This window comes from Lampris incognitus, chromosome 5 (genome assembly GCF_029633865.1).
Source record: "Lampris incognitus isolate fLamInc1 chromosome 5, fLamInc1.hap2, whole genome shotgun sequence".
NCBI lineage: Eukaryota > Metazoa > Chordata > Actinopteri > Lampriformes > Lampridae > Lampris > Lampris incognitus.
In genome coordinates, this window is record NC_079215.1 from 54,770,162 (window position 1) to 54,788,909 (window position 18,748).

Genomic DNA, 18,748 nt, shown 5'->3' on the forward strand with positions numbered 1-18,748 from the left:
GAAGGGAATTGTAAACAACAGAGAATGGCTGAAACCTTGTTTCAGAGTCAAGAAAAAGATTTGTTATTCAAAGTAAAACATAAATTCACTTTTTTATCATTCCTGCTAATCCCCCCCCCCCATACCACTCACGGAATTGATAGTGAAATTTAGGGAGGTCTGATACTGTCCTGATGTACTCATAGTCATAAAACTACTCTGATATGGGGGCATCTGGGTGGCATAGCAGTCTATTCCGTTGCCTACCAACACAGGGATTGTCGGTTCGAATCCCCGTGTTACTTCCGGCTTGGTCAGGCGTCCCGACAGACACAATTGGCCGTGTCTGCGGGTGGGAAGCTGGATGTGGGTACGTGTCCTGGTCGCTGCACTAGCGCCTCCTCCGGTCGGTCGGGGCACCTGTTCAGAGGGGAGGGGGAAGTGGGGGGAATAGAGTGACCCTCTCACGAGCTGTGTGCCCCTGGTGAAACTCCTCACTGTCAGGTGAAAAGAAGCAGCTGGTGACTCCACATGTATCGGAGGAGGCATGTGGTAGTCTGCAGCCCTCCCCAGATCAGCAGAGGGGGTGGAGCAGTGACCGGGATGGCTCAGAAGAGTGGGGTAATTGGTCAAGTACAATTGGGGAGAAAAGGGGGGGGGGTTAAAAAAAAAAGTGGAAGGTTCCGGGCTGATGCAGATGCATTCAAAAAGTGTGAAATCCCGATTATTGTGCCCTGCTCACAGGGAAACATTTTTTATTCTAACTTATTAAAATACACATAATTGTATTTTTATCATGAGATAAAATTTCAGAACTATGCTTTGCACTCAGACCTGTGTAGAAGCAGGTTTTGGGGCCATGCCGTGGTGCAGATAGTCTAGTAAAATAGAAGTAACAAAGTTTGGTGTAAGAGATATTGGCTGGTTTTCTGGTTGGGAGCTAGCAAACAGAAGGTGCGCTGGTTGGGGATAGGCCTGCCAGTTACGTAAGGCAGAAGTGGCGTGGTGAGTGTGACAGTGATTCAGACCGGTCTAAGTGGGTGCCTCTCTCTTGCATAACTAGTTGACACCTCTCTGCCCCATCCAGAAAGTCTCTCTCTCTCTCGCTCTTTTTTCTGTTAAATACTTTTTTTAAAATTCAAAAAAAATTCTCTCTCGCTCTCTCTCTCTCTCTCTCTCTCTCTCTCTCTCTCTCTCTCTCTCTCTCTCTCTCTCTCTCTCTCTCTCTGTGTCTCTCTCTCTCTCTCTCTCTCTCTCTCTCTCTCTCTCTCTCTCTCTCACTCTTCCTCTCACTCTTTCTCTCTCTGCCTCTCGCTATTTCTCTCACTCTCTTTTTTCTGTTAAATACTTTTTTTTAAATTCAAAAAAAATTCTCTCTCACTCTTCCTCTCACTCTTTCTCTCTCTCTGTCTCTCGCTATTTCTCTCACTCTCGCTCTTTCTTTTGCTCTTTGTGTGTTTGTCTCGCTCTTTCTCTTTTGCTCTCTCGCTCTTTCTCTTTCACTCTCTCGCCGTGTCTCTCACTCTTTCCCTTTCGCTTTCTCTCTTGCTCTCTGTCTCTTGCTGTCTCTCTCTCGCTCTGTGTGTGTGTGTGTGTGTGTCTCTGTGCCCCTCCACAAGCTAAATTAACAACTGAGCATAAAGCTAGCACTACATCTAACTCAACACTGCATATTTGTTTGACAACTGAAGCTTATTTCCCTTTTAGAGGATTTACACATGCACGTCTTGAACACACTAGAGAAAAGTGATGGGTTTTTTTAAGCTTTTTTTTTTTTGAGTGTCATATTTTACAATCTAGGCCATCTAGATGACCCTCTCATTCATGGTGACTTTATAACAGGTAGCAGTGTTTTGATCGTGCAGCTAGGTCTCTTGCCCACGTTTCATGCATTATTTGCTGGTAGGAGCTTGCACACAGCATCGCTTCTCAGCCTTTTGGCTCAGCTCGAGTGCAGGAGCTCACACACAACAAACTCGACGCCTGATGAAATCTTATGGCTGTTTTTGGCTTATTTACGACTGGTTTGCTATGCCCCCTGTTGCTTCAGATGTGCCTCAGCTCAAACAACTGAGCTGACTCGCTGTGAGCACACCAAAGTAAGATGGTCATCAGCAAAACACATTCCGTGGGTAGTGGTATGTCTGATTCTTCGTATGCTGGTGTGTGCCCATAGATGTTAGTTTATCTAGAAAGTGCCACGCTGTGAATGCTGAGGGTGGACATCAAGGTGCCAGTGACTTTCATTGTCCTCAGAAGGCAGGAGGACCTCGCGGCTGGATACGAACTGTCTTCCACAGAGGTGCCTAACTGAGAAAACCCTCACCGTGCATCGGTTGTGTACTTCATTGTTGTGTGATCTCCGAGACAAAGCACTTTGTTTCTCCTTTATTGGGAGACCAGTGACACAATCAACATAAAAAAAATACAGTATGTACTGTAATTAAAACCAGTGGGAGGACGCCACTTCCACCCCTCTTCCACGTGAGAATGCCACCTCCACCCCTCTCCCACCCACATGACCATCAAGCCAAGTCTCTGCTAGAAGTCCTCTAGATATTTTTTCTTTCTGTCCCTGTCTGTTGCGCATAGCATTTACATGAAAGCCTTGACTGGTTGACTGCTCCATGGGTGTTGCTCAGTTGGCCGTGTCTGCGGGTGGGAAGCCGGATGTCGGTATGTGTCATGGTCGCTGCACTAGCGCCTCCTCTGGTCAGTCAGGGCGCCTGTTCAGGGGGGAGGAGGAACTGGGGGGAATAGCGTGCTTCTCCCACACACTACATCCCCCTGGTGAAACTCCTCACTGTCAGGTGATGTCAGCGACCGGGATGGCTCAGAAGAGTGAGGTAATCGGCCAAACACAGTGGGGTGTTGTCCCCCCCCCCCCAAAAAAGATACACGTTGTAAAAAAGGAAGTGATGGTTGGTCTGTTGTTTTCTTTATCTTCCTGTGTTATTAGGCAAACAAAATGGTGGAAAAACCAACCATAGATGTATTTTTCTTTGGATAGAGATTGCTTGGACTTGAGATTTTTTTAATTTTTTTTGGTATTTGTGTTGACTTTGGTGTAACAATCAGATGCCTGTGGTACTTATTTGACTTATTTTGGCTTTGATTTTTTTTTAAGCTAGCTATGCTTTATTTTCTTCACTAGTGAGTTGTTTTTTTGTGTTTGATGACATTTTGTGTAAGTATTGTACTCTTACTCGCATGTGAAACCAACTCCCACTGTGGAATTCAACCTGTCACCAGTGGATGTTTCTCGCATTAGTGCAGTACTGGGTCTTCGTTTTGAAGCCTTTGCTTTACTGGATGAGAGAGTTTTTCAGTGAATCAGACAATTGTCTGATGTTTTTCTGTCTCATTTCACTTCTTCTTGACAAGGCTGCTATTACTGTCCTTACGCACCAAGATGCTTAAGCCACATTTCATCATCAGAATTTTCTTGTTTTCTTTCCCCCGTCTAAACGAAACACTTTCAGCTCTTTCTTTCCAGCCTCTTTATTGTTGGAGTGATTCTTGGAGTTCGTATAGTTAGGACAATTTAGTTATAATTATATCATGTCAAGTTTAATGAATCTATGCTCTCACTTCATTTAATAAACTACCATCTCCTCTAAGTTTTATTTGCCTCCATCATGATGCTGTGTTTTGTTTTGTTTTTTGTCATTTTTAACAATGCAGTTGACTTGATGCTGTTGTTTATGGATATTTAAACCACTGTTCTCAACCTGGGGGTTGAGACCCCCAAGGGGGCCGCGAGATAATTTCCGGGGGTCGCCAGGTGGTTGTGGAGAAAACGAGCCCGAAACCATCCAGACCCACAATGCACCTGGTGCGAAAAATAGGTGTACTGTCTCTTTGACTGCTGTGCCATCACAGTATTAAAGGTCTTCAGTGTAGGTGGTTTCACTGGAACGTTTGTGGGTTGCTAGCAACAGCAGCGACCCTACAGCACTTCCATTTTCTCAGCTGATATTGTTATCGCAGCCAATCTAAAAAAAACAAACCTATATATTATGAACCAACAAAAATATAGATCACATTGTTGCAGTGTTGGATGTGCGAGGAGGATGAGAACAAATGGCTTTTCCAAACTGAGCTTGCTAGTTTCTGCCGATCCAGGGAGGGCTGCGGACTACTACGTGCCTCCTCCGATACATGTGGAGTCGCCAGCTGCTTCTTTTCACCTGACAGTGAGGAGTTTCACCAGGGGGACGTAGCGGTTGGGACGACCATGCTATTCCCCCCCAGTTCCCCCTCCCCCCTGAACAGGCGCCCCGACCGACCAGAGGAGGCGCTAGTGCAGCGACCAGGACACATTCCCACATCTGGCTTGCCACCCACAGACACGGCCAATTGTGTCTGTAGGGATGCCCGACCAAGCCGGAGGTAACACGGGGATTTGAACCACCAGTCCCCATGTTGGTAGGCAACGGAATAGACTGCTACGCTACCTGGACGTGGACATATGTCTGCTCTTGATCTCTCCTGTCTTGCTGGCGATAATCAAGGCGCAAGACTGCTTGGACACTGCCTGGCTAGCCCTGATCTTACCATAAACAACACGCATTTTCTGTTGTGTGGTTGACCAAGTTTGACACTTTTCCAAAGTTGAAACAATTGTTGGCATCCAGGCTCCTATAAGCATGGAGTGCTTCACTCTGCCTCCACCAAGTACTCCAAAATATGTAGCTGTGTTGTGCCAGAAAGTTCCATAAACCTCTGACTACAAATGTTGATCTTGCAGAAACATTGAGTGGGTCTGGGAAACTTACAGAACCTATTGTCAATTTTTCCATGTGCCTTTGTTTCTTCTCTTTTGGCAAACTACAGAAATATTCACTTGACATTGTTGATTGACAGTTTGTTTTCGCGCTCAACTGTGTATACAGCAAGTTAACCGGATGTTCAGAGGGCCTTAAACATTCTGCTCATGCACAATGAGAGTTTGTTATTGCTGTCAGTTTGAATCTGTCGTAATGTTGGCTTTTTTGAGAGAGCAACATTCGAGACAGTACAGCACTAAACTATGTTTAGTAGATAATAATCATTCTTCATATCAGAATCAGCATGTTACAGAAATCGAACATAAATCAGTCACCTTTAAAAACGCATTCCGTTTATGAGCGATCAGTGTGTTTGCAACGGGGTGTTGTGAGTTCAATATCACAGTCACGAAAACCAACCTGATTCCTGATTTTTCTGGGGGGGGCGGGGTTGTGACTTGAAAAGGTTGAGAACCACCGATTTAAACGATCCATTAATTAAGTATATCCGAGGCTCAGCGTTTTCGGTTTTTACCGATTCTCACCGAAAAATACCCAGATTTTTTAAAAGGAGCAGATCGGTTTAAACTGATTTTCATCCAGATTTTATGTTTCCACAGATCCAAAAGTTGTTCCTGTTTGTGTGAGGTTATGTAACAGTGTCCTCTTGTGGCGAAATTCAGCATGCTGGGGATGGCTTTGAAAAATAAAAACCGAAAACGCAGAGCCTTGAGTATATCACGTTTGAGTGGGCGGCACTTTGGCGCCGTGGTTAGCGCGGTCGCCTCACAGCAAGAAGGTCCTGAGTTCAAGCCCTGGGGTAGTCCAACCTTGGGGGTCATCCCGAGTCATCTTTTGTGTGGAGTTTGCATGTTCTGCCTGTGTCTGCGTGGGTTTCCTCCGGGTGCTCCGGTTTCCTCCCACAGTCCAAAGACTGTGTAGGTTAGGTGAATCAGCCATACTGAATTGTCCCTAGGTGTGAATGTATCGGCCCTGTGACGGACTGGCGGCCTGTCCAGGGCGTCTCCCCGCCTGCCGCTCAATGGCTGCTGTGATAGGCTCCAGCAATCAAATTTCACGATTTTAGTGTTTGCTTGGAATGAATCCCTGCATACCCATCGCTCCACATCATTTGTAGTTTGAGCTCCACAGATACAAAAGCACCACCCTAAATTCCTGTAGTGCAAAGAATCTGACACTGACTTGACGTGTCACTGTCTGTTGTCCTCCCTCTCCCTTGGCCCAGGCGCGGTACAAGCAGAGTCTGGACCCCACGGTGGACGAGGTGAAGAAGCTGTGCACGTCGCTGAGGCGAAACGCCAAGGAGGAGCGGGTCCTCTTCCATTACAATGGCCACGGAGTGCCGCGGCCCACCGTCAACGGAGAGATCTGGGTTTTTAATAAGGTAAGGAGATGCTACCCCCCCACCCCACCGGTGTTCTTTCACCCAATTCACTGCATAGTGAGGCTTCACATACAGAAATATCACTTTGTGTGTTTATCCTTCATCTATACGCCAAATTAGATGGAAACACGGCTACTATACGGTCGTTTTTGCCTGTCATTTTTTGTTCTTATTTCTGCGACTGACACAAGTATTATTAAAGTTGTGTACACAAAGGCGGCTTTTCAAGATATTTGCCAGTATTTCTTTAATTGCTTCCTTTGGGGTGTAGTATTTCAGGGGAACACCTGATTATCTGTTGCTCAGAAATGTCACAGAAATCCTACTAGCAAAGAACAAACAGTATGGCGGTCACACAGAGGTAGAGCAGGTCGTCTGGGTAACGGGATGGCTGCTGGTTTGATCCCCAGCTCCTCCTGGCAAAACTGTCGAGGCGTCCCGAAGCAAGACACCTAACCCCTAACTGCTCCTAATGAGCTGGTTGTTGCCTTGCATTGTTGCCTCATTGTAAAGCGCTTTGGAAAGAAGTGCTATATAAATGCAGTCCAGGGCCGTCCGGTTGGCGTAGCGGTCTATTCCGTTGCCTATCAACATGGGGATCGCCGGTTCGAATCCCCGTGTCAAACCTCCAGCTTGGTGGGGCGTCCCTACAGACACAATCAGCCGTGTCTGTGGGTGGGAAGCTGGATGTGGGTATGTGTCCTAGTCGCTGCACTAGCGCCTCCTCTGCTCGGTCAGGGCGCCTGTTCAGGAGGGAGGGGGAACTGGGGGGAATTGCATGATCCTCCCACGTGCTACGTCCCCCTGGTGAAACTTCTCACTGTCGGGTGGAAAGAAGCGGCTGGCGACTCCACATGTATCACAGGAGGCATGTGGTAGTCTGCAGCCCTCCCCAGATCAGCAGAGGGGATGGAGCAGTGACCAGGACAGCTCGGAAGAGTGGGGTAATTGACCAGGTACAATTGGGGAGAAAAGGGGGGGTGCCCCCAAACAATCAACCAACCAATCAATCAATAACTAGATAAATAAATAAATACATACATACATACAGTCCAAACAACAAAAGCATAAAATTAGAGGGTGGAGGTAGCAGTACGAAGATGTTTTAGTTGTATTAGTGTATGGGGCAAGGTGATGGGGAAGAGAAAACAAGAGGCTGACAGCACTTGGTAAGGGTCAAGGGACAGGGATGAATATGCTGACCCAGCACACCATCCCTGGATTTATTCAATTTTAATGAAGGTAATCAAATGTTTTTCTTAAATATTGATTTTTTTCCCCCCTCAAGGTGCACACACAGCCTATCCCACTGTGCACCCAATTATTGTTTTACTCTCGGTGCACCCAGATACCCTTACACCCAGATACCTTTTACACCTGGCATTTACATCACGACTCCACTGTGTCTAGCTAGATATGACCGAACCGGTTGCATTTACACCTGACATTAAAATGTGTCCCTGGGGTATTTTGGTGTCCCTCTTAAAAATAAAAAATCCCAGTTTGCCATTCACATCCATTGCTCTGGTAATTTTTTTTTTTTAACCGGCATTGACAAATGCAGTCCATTTACCATTTTATACTCCTTACCGGTTCCCAATCCCAGTAATCTGAACCATTTAGAGAATTATGTTATTCTCCTACTCTCGTGACACAGGGGTTTTAACCTGTGGGTCCTGGTGGGAGCCACAGGTTAAAGACTCTGTTTCAGTATGTGGCACGGTAGTTGTAGATTAGAGAAGCGTTGTGGGTAACACTACAACAACCGGGATTTCACTCCTACCCAAAACGACCATGGGCGGTCAAAATGACCGCCGGTTTTTAAACTATGTCTTTATTTTTTCACAAACTTATTAAACTTTGAAAATCCCAAACGGTCAGAATGACCGGCATGGTCGTTCTAGTGTTAAAACGTAGTTGCTGATGTGGACAGTTACGCGTTTGACAACCTTTGGATGGAGGTGGTCCAGCTGATTAGATGCTCTGTCCTATACACATGTCCGCCTCATGACAACGTTGCTCATCCTCTCTATGATTGTGATCCCGTCCTCTAGGATGCCTGTTGATGCCAGGTGTTTGGCGAATCATGACCCCGACATAAAAAGTTTGATGTAACCCTGTGTTACCCCGCGTCATGGCTAACATCAGTACTCTGGTACAAACTCGTTCACCAAATTGCCCCATTGCAGAACCAAGCACTGAGTAATCTCTCACATTGATGCACTGTTGCTGTCGGGGTCTGGCTATGGTCTCCACTTCCCCAGCAACCAACCGGGTCTTGTCCTTCTCTCCTCTCCTCTTCCTCTTCTCTTCCATCCCTCTCCCTCCTTTCCCCTCCTTACACTGATGAATTGTCTAACTGGAAACTGCTGTCAGGTTGCCTGAGAGTGGCCCACCAGGAAATGGATGCCCGGTGTGTTAGGGTAGTGATGTAAGCAGACGCTTTCTTGTGCGTTGACTGGAGGTGTATCCTGTCTTAATGTATCGCTCTTTCTGTCCGAGGCTGTGTTCACACCGGTCTTCTTGTATCAAGATCTATCCTTTTTTCTCCCCTCTTTTTCTCCCCAATTGTACATAGCCAATTACCCCACTCTTCCAAGCCGTCCCGGTCGCTGCTCCACCCCCTCTGCCGATCCGGGGAGGGCTGCAGACTACCACATGCCTCCTCCGATACATGTGGAGTCGCCAGCCGCTTCTTTTCACCTGACAGTGAGGAGTTTCGCCAGGGGGATGTAGCACATGGGAGGATCACGCTATTCCCCCCGGCCCCCCCCCCCCGAACAGGCGTCCCAACCAACCGGAGGAGGCGCTAGTGCGGCGACCAGGACACATACCCACATCCGTATGTGTCCTGGATGAATGAGAACATTCACAGACATACCCACATCCGGCTTCCCGGCCGCGGACACAGCCAATTGTGTCTGTAGGGATGCCCCATCAGGCCGGAGGTAACATGGGGATTCGAACCGGCGATCCCTGTGTTAGTAGGCAACGGAATAGACCGCCACGCCACCCGGACGCCCTTGTATCAAGATCTATCCTGATTGTTTCATAGATTGATTCAGTTCACACCTGGTGTCAACATGCATCTCAACTTGTGTCTCCATTGACCGCTTCTGATCAGATTTTAATTTGCCGCTCAATATGACAGTGGTGTGTATCCCATCCACACTTTCACTCATTCAGTGTAGTCTTGTCAGTGAAGTCCCACATATTTCCCTCAGTTGTTACAGTTAATTTGATATGAGTCACAATATCTGGACTTGACGATGGCATAAAAAAGTGAATCGACTAGTTGGCATAAATGATAATGACGAAGGAATGAATTTGCTAATCCACTACTACTACTTTCAGCTGCTCCCGTTAGGGGTCGCCACAGCAAATCAGCCATTTCCATCTCTTCCTGTCCTCTTACCTGATTTATGATCCGCATATTTGATTTGGCAAAGATTTTAAACTGGATCCCCTTCCTGACGCAACCCTCCCCATTTATCCGGGCTTGGGACCGGCACTAAGAATGTACTGGCTTGTCCATCCTCAGCGGCATCACAGTGAATTTGCTAATAAAAATAAAAATACTGGGCATCTATGTAGCATAGCGGTCGATTCCGTTGCCTACCAACACAGGGATCATCAGATCAAATCCCCGTGTTACCTCCGGCTTGGTCTGGTGTCCCTACACAGACACAGTTGGCCTTGTCTGCGGTTTGGAAGCTGGATGTGGGTCGCTGCACTAGTGCCTCCTCTGGTCGTTCGGGGCACCTGTTCAGAGGGGCGGGGGAAGTGAGGGGAATAGCGTGATCCTCCCACGTGCTACGTTCCCCTGGCGAAACTCCTCACTGTCAGGTGAAAAGAAGCGGCTGGCAACTCCACATGTATTGGAGGAGACGCGGTGGTCTGCAGTCTTCCCCGGATCAGTGGATGGGGTGGAGTGGCGACCGGGACGGCTCGGAAGAGTGGGGTAATTGGCCAGGTGCAACTGGGGAGGAAAAGGGGGAACCCCCCCCCCCCCAAAAAAGTTAAATACTTACAATGCCTATATTGTTCCCATTCATAGGCTGAATGTGCAATTAGATCAGGAGTTATTTTGAGGGCATGACAGGTCTGGGGCATGGATGTCTTGTATTGTGTTTAAAAATGTGGCACTATATGTGTTATAATAACCACATGCTTGCCAGAGAAGACTCATTACATTCATTCATTTTCTTAACCCGTATAGTCGTGTTGATGTTCGCAGGGTCTGGATCTAAATTTTTAATTCATCCGTTTGTGCATTTGGCATCAAAGGCACTCCTGTGCCTCTCTATAGACTTTTATTTATTTGTATGCCGTGTTGCTCTCATTGCAGTTAGGCTGGCCGGTTGGTTGAACTTTACTGAAGTCCCCTGATTTCATGGAAAGTAGGAAAAAAAGCTCTCGAATTTCTTTTTCTCAAACTTTTTTCCTATTTCTCAATATCAACATCGGTGGCACGGTGGTGCAGTGGTTCCCATGGTCACCTCACGGCAAGAAGGTCCTGGGTTCGAGCCCCGCGGTAGTCCAGCCTTGGGGGTCGTCCCAGGTCGTCCTCTGTGAGGAGTTTGCATGTTCTCCCCATGTCTGCGTGGGTTTCCTCCGGGTACTCCGGTTTCCTCCCACAGTCCAAAGACATGTAGGTCAAGTGAATCGGCACTACTAAAGTGTCCCTAGGTGTGAATTGTGTGTTTATCGACTCTGTGATGGTCTGGCAGCCTGTCCAGGGTGTTTCCCCGCCTGCCGCCCAATGACTGCTGGGATAGGCTCCAGCATCCCCGCGACCCTGAGAACAGGATAAGCAGTTTGGATAATGGATGGGTTTTATTCTCAAAAAGGATTTCATGGGATGAGAATGCAGTGCAGCTGGTGCACAGGACTGCACCAGCATTAATTATAGGATTGTCTCATGATCATAGTAGAGGCACAAAATAAAGTTTACATCATTATGCTTGCACACATGAGAATGTAATCGTAAGTGGTCTGGAGATGTACATGTATTCCCACTACTTCACCAATGTGGTCACATGTGCCTCTGACTACCTCCAGAGGTGGTTTGGGTGATTGGAGTCTCAGTGTGTCTTGGAGCTGTTGAGACATCTTATTCCCTGTGTGGTTGTAATTGGATCACCCTTGAAGCATGTTAATGCCAAGTGTAAACAGGGTCTGTCTCCTATCATACCATCAGTGCTTTCTCCTGCTCCCTTTCTGTCTTGCTCTTGCTCTCTTTTTCTCCCTCTGTCTCTCTCCCTCTCTTTCTTTTGTTTTGTCTCTCCCACACACTCTGTGCTCACTTTCTCTTAATCTCTCCGTTTTTCTTTAACACCCCTACCCTCCTGGCCAGGTGTAATTGGTAATAGCAAAGTGAAAAAAGTGCTGTTAATGATCCACTATTACCGTATTGAAGGATGCTATTTTTGCACCCTAGGGCAGAATATGCTCATATTGTGTCTCTGTTTGCTGCGAGGTTTGTTCGTTTGGCAATATGGCCTTTATCTGTTCATGTGTTTTGTTTTGTTTTTTTACATTTTGTGGATGCTTCAGGTTGAGAGGTATTGCACATGTGCGTTTGAATTGGGAGTGTGTCTGTGAATGGAAATTAAAATTGTGTTTGTGTTGAGCCCACGTGCCTGCTGAATGCTGTTTATTGGTGGTGATTGAAGGAAAATGGGATCGAAGATGGTGCTATACGATGGCGACTTACTACGAGCTACTCTTGCTTTGTTGTTTGTTTTCATGTTATGTGTCACTTTTGTTGCACAAAACGTGTCTTGCGCAATTATCTACGATCGCCAGACTTTACTGGACATAAGATTAGATATTCCCAACAACTGGAAGCTGCAGGACTTGCTGAGAGAGATTACCTACAACAAACGGGTACCACCATTGAGTAATGGCCAGAGGCGAGGTGAATGAGGCAGCATCCTGGTGAGGCTACAACGGCATCTTACCTGGTCCCCGATTCCTAGCACATTGCTGTCTAACGTCCAGTCCCTCGACAACAAGCTGGACAAACTCCATTTCCGAATAAGCTCTCAAACGGACATGAAGGACTGTTGTATGTTCTACTTTACAGAGACCTGGCTGGACCCTAATAGACCTGATAGGGCTACACAACCAGAAGGTTTTTCTGTGCACTGCATGGACCATTCCATGATGTATACTGGCAAGAGAAAAAGAGGTGGTATATGCTTATTTAACAATCCATGATGCACTGACTTGGAAATAGTCTCTCAGTCCTGTTTGCCAGTGTTGGAACAACTAACAATAAGGTGCAGACCATTCTATCTCCCAAGAGAATTCCCCTGCATGTTGTTAACTGCTGTCTACATACCACCACAAGCTGCAGCGGCACTGGACGAACTGTATGGAGCCATTAGCGGGCAGGAGAACTTGCACCCTGAGGCCGTTTCAATTGTGGCAGGGGACTTTAACCACTGGAACCTGAGATCTGTGCTACCAGAATTTTACCAACATGTCACCTGCCAAACCAGAGGCAATAACACTCTCGACCACTGTTACTCCATGGTCAAGGCAGCTTACAGGTCTATCCCATGACCTCACTTTGGAAAATCTGACCACTTGTCAGTGCTCTTGTTTCCTGCCTAAAAGTAGAAAGGACAGTGCAGTGACAGTACTGTGAGGATAGTGCAGTGCTGGATTACAGAACACGAATCCAAACTTCAGGACCGGGTGGCATGATGGTCAAATGGTTAGCGCTGTCGCCTCACAGCAAGGTCCTGGGTTCGGACCCCGGGGTTGTCCGACCTTGGGGGTCATACCAGGCCGTCCTCTGTGTGGAGTTTGCATGTTCTATCTCTGTCTGCGATGGGTTTTCTCCAGGTGGGGTTTCCCTCACAATCAACAGAAACATGCAGGTTAGGGCTTATACTCCTGTCTGTGCCCCTGACCAAGGCAATGGGAAAAGAACTGGAGTTGGTCTCTGGGCGCAGCATCAAGGCGGCAGCCCGCTGCTCCTAGCGACACAGATCGCAGCTAGGATGGGTTAATTTGCAGTCACTGAATTTCCCCAAGGGGATTGATAAAGGAAACTTAATCTTCAGGGATGTTTTGAATCAACAGACTGGTCAGTCTTTAAGGATTCAGTCTCCAGTTTGGACGAGTATGCTGAATCAGTCACTGGCTATGTTAGATTCAGTATGGATAACTGTATCCCAGTACAGTCTATTTGCGCCTACCCCAACCAGCAGCCCTGAATTAACAGCGACATTCACCTAAGGTTGAGGGAGCGTAGAACTGCTTTTAAATTGGGGGCAAAGGAATGCTACACAAAAAAAAATCCAGGTATGATTTAAGAAGAACCATCAAAGCCGCTTAAAGGCAATAAAGTGACAAACTGGAAAATGACTACAGTGGCTGTGACTCACCACATATGTGGGAGGGGGCCGCAGGTGATTATGGACCATAAATCTAAACCTAGGGTGCCTATCAACACCTCTGCCTCTCTCCCGGATGAGCTTATCAACTTTAATGCCTGCTTTGAAGCTCACGACATGGACCCAGCAGCATAGTGCTCACCCGATGAAGTCAATCTAGAGGCTGACGTGAGTAAAACTTTTAAAAGGGTTAAGGCTCGTAAAGCTGCTAGCCCAGACGGCATCCCTTCCCATATCCTCAAGGCATGTAACACTCAGCTATCTCAGGTTTTTACTGATATTTTAACCTGTCCCTGTCATTGTGTGTGCTTCCACTGTGTTTTAAGAAGACCACCATTGTACCTGTACCTAAGAAAACACCTGTGTCTTGCCTTAATTATTAATGACCTTTGACCTCTATTATTATAAAGTCACTGGAAAGATTGTTTATATCATATATAGAATGTAACATTCCTGCTACCCTTGACCCATTACAGTTTGCCTACCGTTCCAACAGATCTGTAGATGATGCTATCTCACTTGCTCTGCATACTGCTTTAGTACACCTTAAAAAGAAAAACACCTATGTCAGAATGGTGTTTATGGATTACAGCTCTGCTTTTAATACAACTGTACCATCCAAACTGATGTTGAGAATCAGAGGTCTTGGTCTGGGCAACTCTATCTGTAATTGTTTATTTGATTTCCTGACAGGCAGGCCCCAGACTGTGAGAATAGGTAAAACATACTCATCTATTAGTTCTTCAGACCGGCGAACCCCAGGCCTGCTGTCTCAGTACCATATTGTTCAGTCTGTTTACACATGACTGTGTTGCCAAATATAACAACAACAGCATCATTAAGTTCGCAGATGACACCATGGTGATTGGACTAATAAGTGACAAGTGATGAGAGGTCCTATAGGAGGGTGTTGTGACTTGTTTGATTTAAATAATTAAATAAGGCAATTAATGTTCTGTATAACAAATGCAGAAGACGTACTATTTACAGTATTTACAATTATAGTGTTTACAGGAAATGTGACACATCATGAGAAATGAGGTAATGGTAGTTATTCATTCTGTCTATACTATAATACCTTGTTTCAAGCTACAGACAGAGATGCTTTTATTCTGAAGTTTCAAGGAAGCTTGTCACTAGCTTTAATGTGAAAAAAAGCTGTGTGTTGGTTGGAAGGTATGTTGTTTCTCCCCTTTTTGTGAAACTGCAGCGTATTGGAGAATAAATATTTGGTTTGAATGACACCCATTCTGGTCATTATGATTAAGCTTCCACTACACAACAGAAGGAAGTGGAAGATTTAACCATTTGGTGATAACAACCTCTCTCTAAATGTCAATATGACAAAAGAAATCGGGAATCAGGAACAATTTATTTGTCATTTCACTTCACTTACTTGTCTACGTGAAATGAAACAAAATATTGTTTCCATCAGCCCACAGCAGTGTAACACAAAGACAAAAACACATATCCAAAACCTACAAGAACACATATATCCAAACTAGAACACATATATCCAAGCTAGAACACATATCCAAGCTAAGAACACATATATCCAAACTAAGAACACATATATCCAAACTAAGAACATATATTCAAAGTAAGCAACAAGAAATCACTGTCCAAGAGAACAAATGCCAGCCAGGATGACTGTCAGAACCGCCGGTCTGCATGGGCTAGCAGTTAGCTTAGTCCGCCCTGCTTACGCATCCTGTCAGACCACCCTCGGTGCTTCCTCTTCGGCCGCAGCTCCGGTCAGGGCCATAGTCCTTGGGCCCACTGGATACAGCAGACCAGGCTCCCCCGGCCAATCCAATGCCAGCTCTCCCAGCCAGACACCCTTGACAAACCTCCCCGCACTCCACACAATGACACCAAAAACACAGTCAATCCTAGGCGAGGCCGCCGCTAGACAACCCTTGGTGTTATCGGAACTGCCGGTCTACATGGGCTAGCAGTTAGCTTAGCCTGCCCTGCTTCTGCATCCTGTCAGACCGCCCGCGGTGTTTCCTCTTCGTGCACAGCTCCGGGTAGAGCCGTGGTCCCTGGGCTCACAGGACGCAGCAGACCAAGCTCTCCCAGCCGATCCAGCAACAGCTCTCTCCCAGCCATCAAATAAAGAAACAAACTTAGTCACCGACGTGGACAAAAACACTGCACGAACAGTACTGGGTGAGGCCGCCGCAAACATGAGTTTGCGCCGCCATCTTCCCACACCGGAAGCGGTGAATCATTGTTGACTTTAGAAAGCTCAAAGGAAATCACATTCCTATTTCCATCAGTAGGTCATCTGTTGAAATTGTTGACAATTTTAGATTTCTCTGTTTACACATCACAGTCACCCTCACATGGTCTCAACACCAACTGCATCCTGAAGAAGTCACAGCAGAGACTGTATTTTCTGGGGTGTCTTAAGCGTTTTGGTATGAGTACCACAACTCTTATGAACTTTTGTGGCAGTACCATGGAGCGTGTGTTGACAGGCTGTATCACAGTGTGGTTTGGCAACCTGACTGCTCAGGACTGCAGACTGTTGCAAAAGACTAAAGACAGAATCAAAAATAACTGGCATGGAAGTACCACACCGTCATAATATTTACACCACTTGCTACAAAAGGAAAGCCCAAAACATCATTAAGAGCACCAGCCACCCCGCTCATGTTCTGTTCTCTCCTCTCTCCTTCCATCTAAAAAACATTACCGGAGCGTCAAATCACACGCCACCTGTCTCAGTAGTAGGTTCTTTCCACAAGCGGTCAGGTTGCTGAACTGCTGACACACCCATATGCACCTTACATTATTGTTTATCTTGTACTTTTCTATATTGTGTATATAATGTATGAATTCACTGTATACATAGTCTGTTTTTTTGAGGGGGGGGGCTGTCCTTGTGTTCTTTGTCCTTGTGTCCCTTGTGTTAAGACAGAGAGGCAGAGCACAAGAATTTCATTGTATCCTAAATACATATGACAATTAAGTTTGAGCTTTTGTTTAAATAAAACAAAGGTACAATCAGTAGAATTTTTCTCTAGTGACCACTGTCGACGACAAGTTGGAATTGCAACATCATCTGTAAATTTATTCTCTTCTTATACAAACGTCTGTCACAACCCCGCTGCCCCATGCGACGACCCCCTTTAATGATGGTGGTCCATAATAACATCTCACAATTTCTCAAGCTACCTAACGCAGAGGTCCCACAGAAATGTCAGGTGACGAGGTAATTATGTTGTGATACACTACAATATTTATAACTAACCATGTAATAAAACACTGTAAAATATTTTTAACTTATCACAGAGGGCTTTACATTGAATGACAATGTGATGAACAAACCTGTTCAACAGTATCATGACCAGCTTGGCATCAGTTTTATGCCCTTATAGTGGTAAAGTTTTTGCCCCCTCTCACAAGGAATACCTATATTTATTCTCATTCTGGCACTGCATTTATCATGGGACATTTCTTTGCAGGATGAAAAGGCTTTTTGGATTCTTTCGAATTGTGTTGCAAAGCTGGTTCCTTCCATTGGGAAAGTTGAAACAAGCAGCGAGATGAATGAGTGGGAGGACGTTAGCTTTTAATGGCGGGGTTCCCTCACTGGTTTGTTTACCAAAATAAACTTTCCCGGCTGGAACTCGTCTTGAAAGCCAGAAATCTTAATACTTGTCAAATCCACTAGGGCTGTGTGTTGGCGAGAATCTGGTGATATGATACGTATCACGAAACGAGTTACGGTTCGATATATCGCAATATATTGTGATACTGTAAGAAAGGCGATTTTGTAGGCCGGTGTTCTTTGTGGTCATGCTACTTCCTGTCTCAGTTTACATTGTTGGATTGGAGTGAAAGAGTCAAACGGCTGAAGATAGATTACAACACTGTTATGTAGTGGTCATGGGGTTACACGCAACACAAAATATTTGTCACGAACCTTTACATGTAAACGGTTGATTTTGAGAATCGATACAGTATCACAAAAGATAATACCGTGATACTCGAGTGTATCGATATTTTTTACACCCCCTAAAATCCATCATTTTGCAATTGGTATGGATCCTTCCTTACCCCCCACCCCGCAGATAGCTGATGGTCTTTTTTTTTTTTGTGATTATAATGTCAACATTTTGCTGATCGTACCTTCACCAACAAAAGCTAAACCTTCTTCTCCCTACTTTCGGTCTCTGTTTCTCGACTATCTTACTATCCCTCACCCCATTCTCTCCCCCTCCCTCTCTCTTTCTTTCTACATCTGTTGGAGGATGTGATGAGATTGTAAAGTACTCTGAAACTCGACCGTGATGTAGGGCTATACAAATAAATTTGATTTGACTGACTTCACTTGATTCCCCTCCCTCCCTCTCTCTCTGTTTCTTTCACCGTAGAACTACACCCAGTACATCCCTTTGTCGATATACGACCTGCAGACATGGATGGGAAGCCCCTCCATCTTTGTGTACGACTGCTCCAATGCAGGCATCATCGTCAAGTCCTTCAAACAGTTCGCCCTGCAGAGGGAGCAGGAGCTGGAGGTGAGTGACCCAACAGTCTCACACACACACACACACACACACACACACACACACACACACACACACACACACACACACACACACAACCCTGAACACAAACACTAATATAGACAACCTTCTATCATTGAATCAAACTTACTATCACAACTTTCATGAAATAAAATACACTGATGCATTGCATCTGCGATACATCACATTGCATACATTGTGTGATCAGTTGTGATCATCACTTGCATTAGTATGCAAGTGATTACACACACAACGCACATATTCATAGGTGCAGCTGCAAGGGTTGCTTGAGTTTAAAATGCACATACAGTGCTGATACACAACTCCACAAAGTAGACAGGGTTAGATGAGACAGGCACAAGCTATGTGTGTGTGTGTGTGTGTGTGTGTGTGTGTGTGTGTGTGTGTGTGCGCACACACACACACACACACACACACATATTAGGGATGAGCGATATTCCTCACATTTCGCCCAGACGTGTGCATATGAACATAGTTATATACACATAATGACGAGCACATGCTTATTCTCATTCATTATTATTTTTCTGTTCACACAATTTCACGCTCACACACTTATTGTAGCACTCAGGAAATCCAGCCTGGAGACCAAATGACGCGCATCTTAATGCCCAGTTCAAACCT

At 45.8% G+C, this 18,748-nt stretch overlaps 1 protein-coding gene across 1 annotated transcript in view; it reads left to right on the plus strand.

The window, feature by feature from the left end:
- Positions 1-18,748, plus strand: part of rptor (regulatory associated protein of MTOR, complex 1) — a 330,716-nt gene that overhangs the window by 102,853 nt on the left and 209,115 nt on the right. The window contains exons 5-6 of the mRNA XM_056279703.1: positions 5,995-6,153; positions 17,948-18,094. Of these exons, the coding sequence (XP_056135678.1) occupies positions 5,995-6,153; positions 17,948-18,094 (306 nt within the window). The remainder of the gene's footprint in view (positions 1-5,994; positions 6,154-17,947; positions 18,095-18,748) is intronic.